Here is a 16606-nt window from a genome sequence, read left to right as displayed (position 1 = left end):
TAGAAGAAACCAATACAAAAAACTCCACGTATTGTATGATTCCATTTGTATAAAATGTCTAGAATAAGCAAATCCATAGACGCATGGTTGCTAGGAGCTAAAAGGAAGGGGGCAAGAAATGGAGAGTGACTGCTAATGGATGTAGGGTTTTTTTGTTTTTCTTCTGAGATGATGAAAATTTTCTGGAATTAGATAATGGTGATAGATATACTAAAAGCCTTTGGATATACTAAAACCACTGAATTTCACAACTTAAAAGAGTGAATTTAATGGTATATGAATTACATCAATTTTTTTTTTAAAAAGGTCTTCCTACTCCAAGGTTATAAAAGTATTGTAGGAATTCTAAAGAATGTTGAGTTCTATGAAAATTAAGGGTTTTAGTTTTGTTTTGTTTTTCCCCAGCAGGTAGTGTATGAATAGGTTGCTTTAATCCTGTGTAGGGTTGGTTGTATTTTTTGTTAAGGCTGATCTATTTCAGTTTTGCCCTCACTCCCAGTGGTAACCTTACTGTAGTCCTAACTAAGATGGGTAACCTTGGAGTGAAGTCCAGCCCCTATCTCCCTCACAGTGTGTGTGGTTTTCTGTGGTTGCTGACGTCTTTGCTTAGGTTTCTAGCCTTTTCACCTACTGCTTTCTGCTGATATTCTGGGAGTCACACACTGCTCCGTGGCCGTTTAGGAGTTGGCTAGGACCTCATGGAGAGATTGCATGCAGACTTGTGGTCCCTTCCTGTTTGCAGCTTGACCCCCACATGCCATCTTCTTTGACAACCACAGATTCCAACCTCTGTCTTGGCTAAGTGGGACTGCCACTTTCTCCTAAAATTCTTATTTTCCTGTGCTGTGAATTGGCCAATACTCTCAGAGAAAAGGCCAAGTGAATGTGGAGCTTACCTTATGTTCTTCCTTCTTTCATAGATCCTAGCCCCTCACATTCTGCCTAGATTGCTGCCTAATGCATCTAAACAGCTCTTTTGTATATTTTATTCAGATTTTATAATTGTTTTCTTGTTTTCATTAAGAAGGTTAATCTGGTACAAACTACTCTGTCAAAACTGTCATTGAAGTCCTCCTCTTGCCTCCTTTCTTCAGTGTTCAGTCATCTATTTCCCCATCTTTTTTCCCTTTCTCATCAGTAATTGCTCCTCATCATTAGCCTCTCTCCCTGTGGGATTCTTACCATTGGCTCTCAAAGCATGCTGCTGTGTTTCTATGTTTAAAAAAACCTGTTCAGTACTATATTCTTTCTATTATTCTACTGCAGTGGTTCTCAACTGAAGCTGGTTTTGCTTCCCAGGGAACATTTGGTAATGTCTGGAAACATTTTAGATTGTCACAACTGGGGAAGGGGATACTACTGGAATCTAGAGGCCAGAGTTGCTAAAAATCCTACAATGTGTAAGATAGCTCTCCACAACAAAGACTTGTCTGGCCCCAAGTGTTAATATTGCTGAAGATGAAAAACCCTGCTCTACTTTTTAGCTTTCCTGAATAGCCAGACTTTTCTGAACAGTTGACTGTTTATATTGTCTCCTTTTCTGCATCTCCCTTTCATACTTTTTAAAAAGTTTTAATTTTTTACAGGTAGTACCCAGATGATTTTTAAGGGTAAAATAGTGCTATAATACTTATAAAGAAAATAGCAGTATTCTCCTAGCACCCCTTAATTACATAGTTTTGGCTAGTTAGATGTAAATGGAAAAAATTTTTTTTCCTAGATAAAAGAACAACAAATTAGTAGGGAGTAAACTCTTAATAATTTTTTCTGCTTGTAACTTGGATGTAGCAGCTAATGTTGTTAGAAAATAAATATCTTCCTTGTTTAAATTACTGTTCTAGTTTTCTCTTGTTTGCAGTACAATACAATCCTCACTGAGATAGGGGTTTTTTTAAGACTTGTCATGTATGAAACTTGCTTTGAGCTCCAGTCTCATACACATCCACTTGAAAAATTATGAATGTATCAAATTTAACATGACCAAAACTGAACTGTTTTCTATTCCAAATATGGGTATGAATAAAACGATGTGGATAGACCTTGATTAACCCCCTCAGAAACTTGAGAGTCATCCTGATTCTTTCCTTTTCCTTGCCGTTCATTTTGCCTCCTAAATTTCTCAAATCCATTCATTTCTCTTCATTTCCACTGACATCAGTGTAGTGAGTCCAGCCCAACTGACCTGCCAACATTTTTATTTCTTCCCCCATTCCAGTCCTTCCCTACATAGCAATGAGGGTGATATTAAATTGAAAATCAAGTCATGTTACTGTCCTGTTTATTTAAGATCTTTCAGTGGCTTCCATTACTCCTAGAATAAAATCCGGGGCGCCTGGGTGGCTCAGATGGTTGAGCGTCTGCCTTGGGCTCGGGTCGCGATCCCAGGGTCCTGGGATCGAGTCCCGCGTTGGGCTCCCTGCTGGGCGGGGAGCCTGCTTCTCCCTCTGCTGCTGCTTCTCTCTCTCTCTCTGACTCTCATGAATAAATCAAACAAACAAACAAAAATTTAAAAAAATAAAAATAAAATCCAAAATTCTGCAAGACCTTGAATAATCTTGCTTATCTCTTTAGTCTCATTTTATGTCCTTTACATAGGGCTTCACCCTTCTTTTAGTTCCTTAAACACATGCATGCTGTTTCTTCTGCCCATAATGTTCTTCCCACCCCCTCCATAACTGTAATTTTCTTGTTTTTCAGAACCTAACTTCAATGGTATTTCCTTAGAGAAATCTTTCCTGATTCATCCTAAAGAAAATATGCCCCACCCATCAGTCTTTATCACATTATCCTAATTTTTCCTTTTGTAAAGTACTTAATATATTTATGTATTTATTTCTTTACTTTGTATGTTTGTGACATCTGTCCCAATAAACTATAAGCTCTATAAGGACAGGCATCATGTTCAGTATTCTATTTCCAGAGCTGAATGCAGTGTTTGGCATATAGTAGAAGCTCAGTAAGTATTTGTTGAATGACTGAATGACTATGAGAATACCCTTTTCCCCTGCAGGTGCTTCTTTTCTAAAAAAGTTATGTTCTATAATAAAGTTGAAAAAGAATAGTACTATACACATTTGTTTACACCCCATCTGGATTTACAATGAACATTTTGCTACATTAGCTTTCTCTATTCTTCTGTATATATACATCTGTATGTAAGTATTTATGTGTGTATATATGTTTATGTGTCTGTCTATAAACTTCTCTATTTACATCTACCACCTCTTTTTCTCAGTAGTAGAAGTAAACTATATGAAAGAAAGTTGCAGACATGACATTCGTCTCTAAATCAGTGTTTCTCTCCCGTGAACAAGATTGTTCTCCTGCACAGTCGTGATAGTGTTATCTTAACATTGTGGGGTGCCTACGTGCAGTTGGTTGAGTGTCTGACTCTTGGTTTCGGCTCAGGTCATGATCTCATGGTTGTGGGATTGAGCCCCGTGTCAGGCTCCACACTCAGCATGGAGTCCGCTTGAGAGTCTCTCTCCCTCTCCCTCTGTCCCTCCAGCTCTTGGGCACGCTCTCTCTCTGAAATAAATAATCTTTAAAAAAAGAAGAAATTTAATATTGAAACAATGATGTATTTGATTTACAAACCATGTTCAAATTTCCCATTATCCCCATAATGTCTTTTATTGCCTTTTTTTTTCTTTCACTCCAGGGTCCAGTTAAGGATTTCATACTGTATTTAATCATCATGTCCTTGTATTTTTTTGTAATTAAAATTGTAGTTTTATTATTTGCTTTTCTTCCATTGAACTTATATTTTTTTTAAGTGTTCAAGTTATTGTCTTGTAGAATGACCACAAGGAATATATGGAATGGATACGTCTGATTATTCATAATTAGATTCAGGTTACACATTTTTAAGAATAGTACACAGATGATGATGTACTTGTCATTGCATCAATGCAAGGAGCTACATCATATCAGTTTGTACCATTATTTATGCAGCATATATTTGCATATAAGATAATGTTTGCCAGATCTCTTGATTAAAGGTATTTTATTTAATTAATAAGTTATTTACTTTAATACTTTGCACATATCCTGTTTACCAACAACCTTTCACCCAGTAATTTTTAGCATCTATTGACCGACCCTTGCCTGAATCAGTTACTAGATTGATGTAGTAGTTTTATTATTCCCTCTATATTTATTAGCTGGCATATTTTGATAAAGGATTTTTCCTGTCTCCAACACATACATCTTTTTTAAAAAATCAGTATGTACTCAATAGATTTTATTTTAAATCTAATGTATTATCCATTACTGTTATTACTTTTTTTTTTTTTTTAATCCCACATTTGGCCAGTGGGAGACTCTTTAAAATGGTTCCTATGTCTGCATTTGTCTTTGAGCACATACTTGCTTTTTGGCACAAGATTGTTCTGCCCTAAACTATTTCTCCTATTGGGGAATGATAATTGGAACCCAAAACTCTGAGTGCTAAGTGTGCTCATTACTACTGCAGTGTCATTGCTTCTTTTCAGTGGTCAGAGCTAGGATGATATTTAATATAGGCAGGCAGACACACACACACACATTTATTTATTTATTTATTTATTTATTTATTTATTTATTTATTTATTCATTTATTGAAGATTTATTTATTTGACAGAGAGAGAGACAGCAAGAGAGGGAACACAAGCAGGGGGAGTGGGAGAGGCAGAAGCAGGCCTCCCGCCGAGCAGAGAGCCCGATGTGGGGCTCGATCCCAAGACCCTGGGATCATGACCTGAGCCGAAGGCAGATGCTTAACAACTGAGCCACCCAGGCGCCCCATATTTCTTTATTTAAATGTTTGTTTTTATACCTCCCAACTCATCCTTAACTTCTCATTCTGTATTTCTTGCTTCTTTCCCTCTAACATTGAGAATCTTGCTTCCAGTAATTTAATGTTTACTCATCTGTGTTATCTGAAATACACATAAAAGAATAATAAACCTAAGAGAAGTTTAAGATTTCATTTGTAAGTTTTTTTGACCTTAGACTATATAGACTGTATGTGTTCAAAAATACTTGAATTACTTCTTCTCTTTGGTAGTGTTGGCATTTTGAGTATACAGATAGGCTTATTTTTCTTGTTTTCAATTTTTAAATTCCCTTTTTAAATCTTTTTTACTTCTCTTTTTTTTGGTATGTAAAAGCATTTGACTCAGAACTATATACAGAGGTGTATTTGTCCTTGTCCCTTTCACACTGTTCCCATCTACTCCCTTTATAAATGTAACCACTTTCATTATCTTCTGGTTTCTTTTATTTTTTTAAAGATTTTTATTTATTTATTTGAGAGAAAGAGGGGGTGTGGGGGAAAGCAGACTCCCTGCTGAGCAGGGAGCCTGATTCGGGGCTCCATTCCAAGGGCCTGGGATCAATGACCTGAGTGGAAGGCAGACGCTTAACTTACTGAGCCACCCAGCTGCCCCTGGGTTATTTTCTTTTTGAAAACAAACAAACAAAACAAATATATATATATATATTCTCTTTCCTTTTTCCCAGAAATGATGTTACTATTTTGCACCTTTTTTTTTTAAGTAGTTTACCTAGAAATCATTTCATATCAGCTCATAGAACTCTTTTCCCCGCCCATGCGTGTATAGAACTCCTTTGTGTGGATATGCCGTAATTTAGTTAACCTGTTTTCTATGGATGTATATTTGACTTGTTTCTGATTTTGCTATTTCCGATAATGGTAATATAAAGAATCTTGTGCACATGATGTTTTTGAATCTTGGCGCTGTATTTTTTTGGATAATTCCTAAAAGTGGGGATTGTTGGGTCAGAAAGTAAAATGTATATGTCATTAAAATAGCCACATTCCTCTTCTTAGGGGTTGTCTGTTTTGCACAACCATCAGCAGTGTTGCAAATGCCTGTTTATGAGAATTACTTCATCAATATCAAATATTGTAAACTTCTACATGATGAGTTGTTTTTTTAGCAAGTAGTATATCATCAGGGTGCCTATGGGAAACAGCTGACACACTCAAAATAGGATAATTTAAGGAAGGTTTATTTACAGAAACTAATTACAGAGGTGTGCACAAGATACTGGAGAATCACCAGGGTTGGAACAGGATCTAGCATCAGTAAATCTGTTTTCACTCCTAAACTCGAAGGGACCAGGGAAAGGAAGGGTTATAGGAACCTAAAAGAGCAATTACTGCACAGCAGACTGCCTTTGGCAAAGACATAGTGAGCCTAAGAAGAGTCCACAGGAAAGGAACCAGGAAAATACATAACTCTTCCTTCCTTTGACTTCCTGCTGGAGTTGAATTAAAGAGTACAGGAGTGCCTTGATGTATTTCATATAGGTCAGTTTTCCTCGGGCAGAGAGTAGTATGGAGAAGGGCGGAGAGTAAATCTGAAGGGACAAGCAGAAGTTATCCAGTGCATATATGCACATATAGATTCATGGACCTTTGAAATAACTACGTAAACCAGGGGTTTATAACCTCTGTCTTAATCTTTTTTCCTAGTAAGGCTACTAAGTGCCAGCAGTGTGTGGCTTATTTGTGTTTTATATGAATGCTACTTTCCACTCTGAGATTACTCTTTTTTTTTTAAATATTTTATTTATTTATTTGACAGAGAGAGACACAGCGAGAGAGGGAACACAAGCAGGGGGAATGGGAGAGGGAGAAGCAGGCTTCCCGCTGAGCAGGGAGCCCAATGTGGGGCTCAATGCCAGGACTCTGGGATCCTGACCTGAGCTGAAGGCAGATGCTTAGCGACTGAGCACCCAGGCGCCCTTTTTTAAGATTACTCTTAAAAAAAAAAAATCCATGGGCTCTGATTCTCAGTTTCAATATTTCTCAACAGTGCTTCTCAATGCACTTTTAAAATACAGGGCCAAATAGCCTTTATCCTCAGATTTCTCTCTATAGCTCTCTTTTCCCCCTTAAGAGACTAATATCCAAAGTAATTTTAGATACTTCACACTCTATCGTGTTGCCAATATCTGTCAGGAAGAAACAGTGTCAACTTCTTTCTTCTGATATTTTATGAGACCGTTTCATTACAAACATTGTATTTGGAGTTGGGCATTATCTGTGTCATAAAAAAAGGCTTTATGGCCCCAATTACTTCTGAATGGGAGTGAATAACAAGCCTTCTCAGTGACTCAGAACCATTGTATAGTTACAGCATCTTTGTATTTTTGAGTATGTTTTTTAACCAAGTGGCTTCTATTGCATAATCCAAATGTTTTAAATTTTGGTAGATTGCTAAGTGATTGAACCTCTAATTTCACCTTTCACCTATATTAGCAATAGCTTCTTGGTAAGTGCCATATGTTTCCTCTTGTTTAATAATATTATCTCCTCTCTAATGTAAGCCCATTTTTATTTTAGTTTTAAAATGTAATATCCATCGCACTACTTTTAGGATTTATTATCATAGATCACATTTTCAGAGCTAAGCTATAGGACTTATCCCACTTTTCCCTAATTTAGAGAAAGTTAGAGCAAAGTAGTTCCTAGGCAACCTAATTAACTTTATAGATAAAATTTACTCTGTTATTATTTCAGTTTTCCTCTTAAGTCTGTTTGAATTAATAGTTTCAATTATAAAGTGTTTTTATTTTTAAATAGCACTTTTTATTTTTTGAGCTCCAAAAATTACTAATTTTTAAAATACAACAGTTATAACTAAACCAAATTTCTCATTCCTCCTGATGGGAGGAGTTATTTTTCGTATTACCTGAATGATTTAATGAGAAAACTTTTTAATATGTTACTGACAATTTCTTTTGTCAGTGAATATGACATTAACATGTCTCTTCATTAACCAAAAGTCTCAGCTGTCTTCTCATCATTTTGAACATTATAACCATTCTATAATAATGAAGATATAGAAGGCATAGGAGATTGGGTTCAAAATTCATTCGTTGATTTCCTCAGATAAGCCTTCTGTTTACTGTCTTCTTTGGTAGGCCCTGCAGATTCAAAGATGATTAGCACAGTCACTGCCCACAGACATATAAACAAATGTAGTGTAATAAGGGAAAAAAATATAAACAATATAGTGTGGTAAGCATTATAATCAGTGTATGCGTAAGGAAGGTGAGTGACACAAAGCATAAGTAACATTTCTTGGGAGGGTGCCAAGGAAGACTTGTTAGAGGAGGAGACATAGTAAATGTTTAATAGGTGAATGAACACTAATATAACACATATAAAAGATATAGTCCTATGCTGCAGGCTGTAAAATTCTATTATTTAAAGATCAGTTAGCAAGAAACTTAGATAATTGAAAATGCAACTAATATTATGAGGTTATAAAGCATATGTGAATTGCTAAGTGAATGATACAATAACTAGCATTTATTGAAATACTCTGTAACACAGATTACATGACTGATTGCATATAGTCCTAACTCTTTTAGATAGGTATTAAGTCCTTTTTTTTTTTTTTTAAGATTTTATTTATTTGTCTGACAGAGAGAGATAGCGAGAGCAGGAACACAAGCAGGGGGAGTGGGAGAGCGAGAAGCAGGCTTTCCCGCTGAGCAGGGAGCCCGATGTGGGACTCGATTCCAGGACCCTGGGATCATGACCTGAGCCGAAGGCAGACGCTTAACGACTGAGCCACCCAGGTGCCCGGTATTAAGTCCATTTTACAGATAAAGACACTGAGACTCACTGAGGCATAATAACTTCCTGGAAGTCACACAGCTAAAATATGGTGGATCCAGGTTCTAAATTCAGGCAGGTCAACTTTTTAGAAAAAGTGCTCTCAATGCTATATATTTTTAAAAAACGAACGTTAAGATCCATGGGAACCCAGAAGAGAAAGAAAATCTTGCCTATTGAGAGCATTTGGAGAAGAGTTACAAATTAGATAGATGATGGATATCATGAAGACTATTCCAAGCATGGGTGTTGGCATAAATAAGTGTTTGCTGGCAAAGTTTACCTGAAGAACAAACCAGTATTATTGAGTAGTCAGGTCATGTAGGAGTATCAGGGAAGATCAGCTTGGAAACTGAGGATGGGATGGGAGCCATCTCTCATGGATCCTGAAAATGAGTCTAATCTGTACTTCATCCAGGAGAGAGCCACTGAGTTTGTGGGAGGAGGGGAGTAATACAGGAGTCAGTGTAACATAATCCTTTTCCAACTTTGTGATGTTGAGTACGGAAGTTTACTATGCTTAGGCTCCTTTTTCTTATCTATAAAATGAGGATGATAATATCTGCAGAGGTTAATTTGTAAAGCCTGGTATATAGCAAGTATTGAGCAAATGTTACATCATATTACTATTATTGATTTGTTTCAGTAAATTTAATCTGAGAACAGTGCATAGTAGCCTAGGCCTATACGTTAGGCCATTAGTTGAGAAATTCTTGAAACATAGTTGTAACAGATAAATGGAAAGGGAAGAGACAGATTACTAGGAATATTTTAGATGAATAATATTAACTTTTTAGGTAGCTTTAAAAAAATCTTTATATGGTTCTTTATGTTGTTTCATAGTATTAATGTGTTCATTACTGTATCAGTAGTCAATAACTGACAACTGAATGTAACTGTGTAATTTACAAAGCACTTTGACATGTTATTGAATTTTATTCTCAGAACCATTCAATAAGATATTATTTCCAGGCCAAGAGAGGTTAAGTAAGTCATTGAAGATCATACAAGTTAATGAAAGTATCAATTTAATACTTGAATTTCCATATACCTATTCTAGTGCTTTCTCTTTTATGTCATATTATGGCAAGAACTGATATAGTATAGCAGGCAACAGTATGAAAAACTATTATTACTACTTTGAGTTAATATCTTTTCTTAGGTATCTATATTAATACCAAGAAAAAAATCAAAGCATGAAAGGAGACAGATAAAATCAGAGTCTACTAGTTATCTAATTTATATGTAAACCCAGTGATATCTGAATATAATCTCTGTTCGGATCAAAATATTAAATGGCTTTGGGCGCCTGGGTGGCTCAGTTGGTTAAGCGACTGCCTTCGGCTCAGGTCATGATCCTGGAGTCCCGGGATCGAGTCCCGCATCGGGCTCCCTGCTCGGCAGGGAGTCTGCTTCTCCCTCTGACCCTCCTCCCTCTCATGCTCTCTGTCTCTCATTCTCTCTGTCTCAAATAAATAAATAAAATCTTTAAAAAAAAAAATATTAAGTGGCTTTAATTTGCCATTTAAAATATCATTAAGACAAATGAAAATAAGCTCTTGCTTTTCTGCACCAAACTGTATTAGGCATTTACTCTCATTCTGGGTGATTGTAAATATTTTACAGTTGAGCTATTTCTTAAGTGTTTTAAATAGTATTGATTATGAAACTTTTTGAAATTTACCATCAGGCCAATGGTAGCAGAGTCTGCATAGAACTATGCTCCGCGGTGTTCTGGGAAAAACCTTTCGACTTGTTGGCTATACTATTCAGTATGGCTGTATAGCTCATTGTGCTTTTGAATACGTTGGTGGTGTTGTCATGGTAAGTTTTTACATAAAAGAATAATAATTTTAAGTATGTACTTTTTTTAATTGAAGGAAAATGTGTTTTTCCTTTATTTTAATTGAAGTCATTTAGTGACTAAAATGTGACTATTAAAACATAAAATCTTTCTAAATTGTGGGATGTAAGAGACTGTGTTGGAATTAGCACTGGTATAAAATTAAGAACCATTACTTCAAATATGGTTCTGTATTCTGATGGGCCCTATTAATAATCTAATAATAGTTTCATCATTTATTGATTTCTACTTACTGTGTTCCAGTGATGTTTGATGTTTTATATTTATTAGCTCATTTAATCTTTTCCACTCTGTGAGATACTTACTAGAAATCCATTATATATATGACAAACTGAGGCTCAGAAAGCTTAAGTCACTTGCTTCAGGTTCCACAGTTAGTAAGTAGATTTGGAATTTCAACACAGATTCTCTGATTTTCAAAACTCCTGCTCTTAAACAGTTGTGTTTAACTGTCATTAAAACAAATGATTATTCTGCTTGGTGTCAATATTAAAATGCTAAGGCTGCCCCCCAACCAATGCTTTTTCTAAATATTGCATAATAAATCTGTCAACTGTGACTGTACTGATCTTTTGTCAGGTAAATGAAAGAATAAATTGAATGCCCGGTGAGTGGGTTTTGTTGGTGGTATTGCTATTTTTATCAGGTTTACTCTAAGGGATTCACAGTCATACAACCTCAAATTTAGCTGGAGAAATGCAAATATATTTAACTGAAAGTCTCCTCTTTTTTTAAATTTACATTGGTACTTCCAGTGGGCTACAGAGGTAGCAGACATAAACTTTCATTGTGTTCTTTATTATTTCTGCCTCAGTAGGAGGTTTTGAGTAAAAAGTTTTATCAACGCCTAAGTGAAGTCAATGGAGACCGTTGTATTTAGATATTTTAAGTGGCAATGATCATTTATTACAGTTTTGAGGTATATATGAAGATCATTGTTTTAACACACTCCAATAGAAAGTTTTTAAATTGCATCTCATTATGCCACTGTTTTTTCAATAGAAAATGAAGTTGCAGCCCCATCAAATGAGTAAGCTATTCTGTTGGAAGAGAACTCAAGGCACGAACTTGTTGAGAAGAGTATGATACTACTTAATAAATTACCATCATGGGCACTGGGTATTTGATAATAGCAACAAAATAAATAAATAATTCATTTATTTTTTCAAATATTTATTATCAGCTTTATGCCAAGCACTCTTTTTGGCACTGGTTATATAACTGGGAACATGAGTGATAAGGTCCCTGACCTCATGGAGCTTACATTATACAGGATGATCAAAATTTGGAAACATAGGTATTTTATTCATATATTGTAATGTATTCTCAGTAAACTATTTTTAAGTTTTTGCCTGTGTTTCCAGATCTGGTGGCCACTGTGTAGGGTTGAGCTTATCTAGCAGCTTCCAACTTATAAATCATCCTCCAAACTTGAAGAACATTTGTTTGATTTTCTTTCTTAAAGCCTGTTCAGATAATTTGTTACATTAAAAAAGGGTTTCAATTCAAATTAAAAAATTACCTCTCTTTTCAGTGTTCTGGACCATCAATGGAGCCTACAATTCAAAATTCAGATATTGTCTTTGCAGAAAATCTTAGTCGACATTTTTATGGTATCCAAAGGTAAATTTCTGTCATAGATATATTAAAGTTATAGTGAAAACATGTATACACATTGTGTCTTTTTTGTAGTTTAACTTTATCTTTAAAAACTTTTTTAAATAACCAAATTAATGGCCAGCTAGTTAAAATTTTAATTCAAATATTTTCTCTGTTTGAGAAATTTTAATAGTTTCTGTAAACATGCACAGTCTTTTGGGTCCTTGTGTCCCTTGCATTATTGGCTGAAATAGAACAGCAGTCCCTTTTATAATGTACGATCAAGCCTACTTTACTTTTGGTCGGAGGGGGGGGGTGGCTCTACAGAGTTTTGAGTGAAGAACCTAGGGACTTAGGAACTACATTACATACCAAATCAGTGATTGGTCTTTACATTTTTTAATACTGTATTTCTATTGATGACTGTCTTATTCTCCACAGCTTATGATGAGCACTTGATGATCTTTAGACGATAGCACCATATATAGCTGGGAGCCAGGAATCTTATCTATCCCGAGTCTCCCAATTGATTAAGTTGAAAAACTCCTTACAAATACTGTTTGCCACTAAGGTTGTTTTTTTTTTTTTTTTTAAATTAACATATAATGTATTATTTGTTTCAGGGGTACAGGTCTGTGATTCATCAGTCTTACACAATTCACAGCACTCACCATAGCACATACCCTCCCCAGTGTCCATCACCTAGCCACCCCATCCCTCCTACCCCCCTCCACTCCAGCAACCCTCAGTTTGTTTCCTGAGATTAAGAGTCTCTTATGGTTTATCTCCCTCTCTGGTTTCATCTTGTTTCATTTTTCCCTCCCTTCCCCTATGATCCTCTGTCTTGTTTCTCAAATTCCACATATCAGTGCAACTAAATTTTTAAAAATCCTATTCTAAATGGTGTTTCCAGTCCCTGTGATACTGTTTATTCTACTTAACTGTATATTATTCCTTCTGAGTGAATGTCAAGTATTAGTAATTTAATGTATTTTCTAAAGGGCACCTGATTCCCTAAAATTTTGGGTTCATTAGTTTTTCATAACTCTGAAAAAATAATACCACCTTTTCATTTGCATAAACTTCAAATTTGGCTCACTAGAGTTGGTATTTAGCTTATGGTATAAGTAGGTTTAAGCACTCCTCTTTCATTTTTTGCCTTTTCTGTAGTCTGTTTCACATTACCTAAAAGTCATCAAGAATGGTGTAAAACTGTTCTTTGAATTTTAGATTCTGTAGATAGAAGTTATCTCTTGGTCAAGCTGTATAGTCTAGCATCGTCCCTAGGTAAAATTCTCCTTCAGATCTTTTACTCATAACAACTTCAAGACACCTAATTGATAATTATGGGGTTATAAAATAAGATGTAACAGGTTGTGTTCTAGCTTTCTTTTCTTTTTAACTTATATCCAAATCACTTCATACAGTCTTTGGATTAACTGGAGGCCTAGCATCACTGCAGCATGAAGATAAGCTGCTATTTTCCATGCTATTGACATGATTTTACTCTCAGTCCTTGAGCATCCTTAACAAGGAGCTGAACTTGTTGGCTAAATAGATGGTGAATGAATAGCTCAAAATCATCTTTTTTTTTTAAAATAGATAATCTTTGCATTCAGATGGGTAATACAAATAACTACATTCAGTAAGTTAAGATTCTTGTAAGGTTTCATTTTGTATTTGGTTCAATCAAGGGGCCCCTTAGATTGAAGGACAGCTTAAAATCTGGCATTTATATGACATATACCAAATAACTTTTATAACCAAGGTTGTCAGTTTGCAAGTTCAACTTTAAAAATAGTACTGTTCTGAGTATTCTTTTTCTTTTATCTGTAGCACAGAACTCCTGAGATTTCAGGGGAATCTCTGACCCTTGGCAAGAGATCCGTTAGCTAGCTGCTTGTTTCTAAAGCTAGAATAGCCATCCATTTAGGAAAAATGAAAGTCTCCATAACTGGTATCTAAAGCACATGGATCTCTTTTCAGTTAAATGCACAGAACACTCATATTTAAAACAGAGTCTCTTATTACTACTATTACTACTTATTCTTTCACCAAATAGTTAATGAGCACCTAATTTATAAGATGTGTAGTACAAAGAATGTTAAGATGAGTAAGATATTGACCCTTTTCAAAAGCTTACAATTTAACTGGATAATAAGCATGTTTATAACTATAAATGAGAAAGGAAAATTTCTATTAAGTTCCTTTTAAAACCCTATTTGAAAAGAGTTGAGAAAACAAGGAATAATTACTTTGATCTAAGCTCTATACATATATCTAGTTATACCATCAGAAGTATAGTCTGCATAAATATTGGTTTCTGTAAAAACACCTTGGCTGAGGGGCACCTGGCTCAGTCAGTAGAGCATGTGACTCTTAATCTTAGGGTTGTGAGTTCAAGCCCCACATTGGGCGTGGAGCCTACCTAAACTAAAATAAATAAATAAATAAAAATTTTAAAATGATTAAATATTTTTAAAAAGCTACCTTGGCTGAATTATGATTTTTATGTTGCCATGTAAGTGCAGAATTTAAGGATCATATTTATTATTTTGTTAAAAAATGAAAGCTGAATAAAACACCCACAGAAAACATTTCTTTCCCCAAAGCTAGCCAAAATCAACTTTGTTTAGTATGTAATAATCTTTGCAAACTTGTTCATCCGAAAGTTCCACTGGCATGGTTCCATTTGGTTGAAAAGAGACTAGTTTATCCCATTTCAAAAAAAAGGCATCCTTATAATACCTGCAAATATAGAATTTAGTGTTTTAATAGCTTTCAACTCTAACCACAAGAAATTATCATTCCCCTGAATACTATTACTGTAAAATTTCTGAGGAGGATGGTGTCTTTTATTACCTTACATGAGAATCCTTCTTGTATATTCCTCTTTGATTTAGGTGTTTAAGACAGTTTTGTTTTACCTCCCAAACTAAACTTTATTTTGTTAATCATTCCTGTGTAATTAATCAGATTTTCATTTTTGACTTGGCTACCAAAAGGTTTAGAACTCTTATTAATACTTATATGTAGCGATAACTAGGTTTCTGATTTGACTGTCATTTTCCTTTTGATGGCTTTTGATATTTTAATATATGCACCTTTTATTATAAGTAACATCAAATTATTTATGGAACTATGTACAGATAATATAGACAATTAAATCCTTTCAAATATGTGTGTTAGTCGACAGAATTCACTTACTACTCATTTTTTTCAGAAAGAGTGTTGTGTTCTGTTTGGTGAGTGCTTAGTCCTATTTTGTCTCCTTCCTCCATTTTGTCTCGTTCATTTACACTTTTAAAGATCTTTCTTTTTCTTCTAATACATGTATATTGTTACTTCTTCCATGAATCATGCCTTCTACATGTATTCATACCCATGTTGGTATTCTATGTTTGATATACCAATTTACTTTTTGTAGTATACGTTTGGGCAGCTTTTAGCATTTTATTTGGCTGTGTCTTCTGATATTCTTCCTCAAAAAGAAGTTTTTTTGACTATACTGTAAATTATCTTGTTATTTATATGCTGTAATTCCTTGATTCTTTGAGCTCTAGGGAAATATTTATGCTGTTCCTATGTTTTTATGTGCTCTAGAGTCAATCAGTACTAATGGCTGGACAGTAAAATTTACTTAATTTGGTGGTACTTATGTGGAATTGCTTTTCTGTAGTTTTGGTTCTAAAAATTTGGATACAGAAGTAACACATAGTGGATAAAGTGCAGAAGATGGTTGTTATGGAATTACCAGAAATTTTAAAATCTTCTAATAGTTTTTCCACTACTCCTGTTGGATTCTGACCCATAAAACTCAGTCACAAAGTTTCTCAAAGCTGGTAAATATATGAGAGGGTCAATATGTGAGAGGATAAAGGGTGTGGCTTTGTTTAAGTTATAAAAGTATTATAGCAGTGCCATCCATGTATTTATGTTTAATAAATAACACTGACCTTTCTTTGACTTTTTTCCCCTCAGAGGTGACATTGTGATTGCAAAAAGCCCAAGTGATCCAAAATCAAACATTTGTAAAAGAGTAATTGGTTTGGAAGGAGACAAAATCCTCACCAATAGTCCATCAGATTTCTTTAAAAGCCATAGTTATGTAAGTAACATTTTAATTATTACTCATTGATTAATATTAACTGAACACACTGACAAAAGAAAATAACTTTAATTCACATTTTGAATATAAGTTAAAATGCTGCATTCAGTAGAAGTTAAGTATGTTTGTATCCAGAACAGTTTGGCCATTATATTTTATATATTTTAGTTTCTTTTAAAACCCTATATAAATATCTCAATAATTGTTGCAGGCAAGATTCACCAATGGATGTCAAAATTTTGGGCAAAAGTTTGAGAAAAATAGTTTATTTGCACAGTCTCAAGGTATCTCTTTCAAGATATTACAAAGGGACAGATAGTAGTTGGTAGAGGAGAAACTTGCACCACCTTAATTGAGTGATCAAGGTTAACTTCACCAATAAAAAGACATATCAACATAA

General features: G+C 34.8%; 1 protein-coding gene across 15 annotated transcripts in view; it reads left to right on the top strand.

Moving 5' to 3' along the window:
- Positions 1–16606, top strand: part of IMMP1L (inner mitochondrial membrane peptidase subunit 1) — a 79491-nt gene that overhangs the window by 42758 nt on the left and 20127 nt on the right. For 12 of the 15 annotated variants that reach the window (XM_035012496.1, XM_035012497.1, XM_035012495.1 and 9 more), the window contains 4 exons: positions 10326–10459; positions 11502–11579; positions 12034–12122; positions 16080–16206. In XM_035012496.1, the coding sequence (XP_034868387.1) occupies positions 10355–10459; positions 11502–11579; positions 12034–12122; positions 16080–16206 (399 nt within the window). In that variant the 5' untranslated portion in view covers positions 10326–10354. The remainder of the gene's footprint in view (positions 1–10325; positions 10460–11501; positions 11580–12033; positions 12123–16079; positions 16207–16606) is intronic. The other 3 variants (XM_035012504.1, XM_035012505.1, XM_035012506.1) reach the window with 1 other exon arrangement.

This window comes from Mirounga leonina, unplaced genomic scaffold (assembly GCF_011800145.1).
Source record: "Mirounga leonina isolate KUSES-001 unplaced genomic scaffold, KU_Mleo_1.0 Mir_166, whole genome shotgun sequence".
NCBI lineage: Eukaryota > Metazoa > Chordata > Mammalia > Carnivora > Phocidae > Mirounga > Mirounga leonina.
This window is presented reverse-complemented; position numbering and strand designations above follow the sequence as displayed.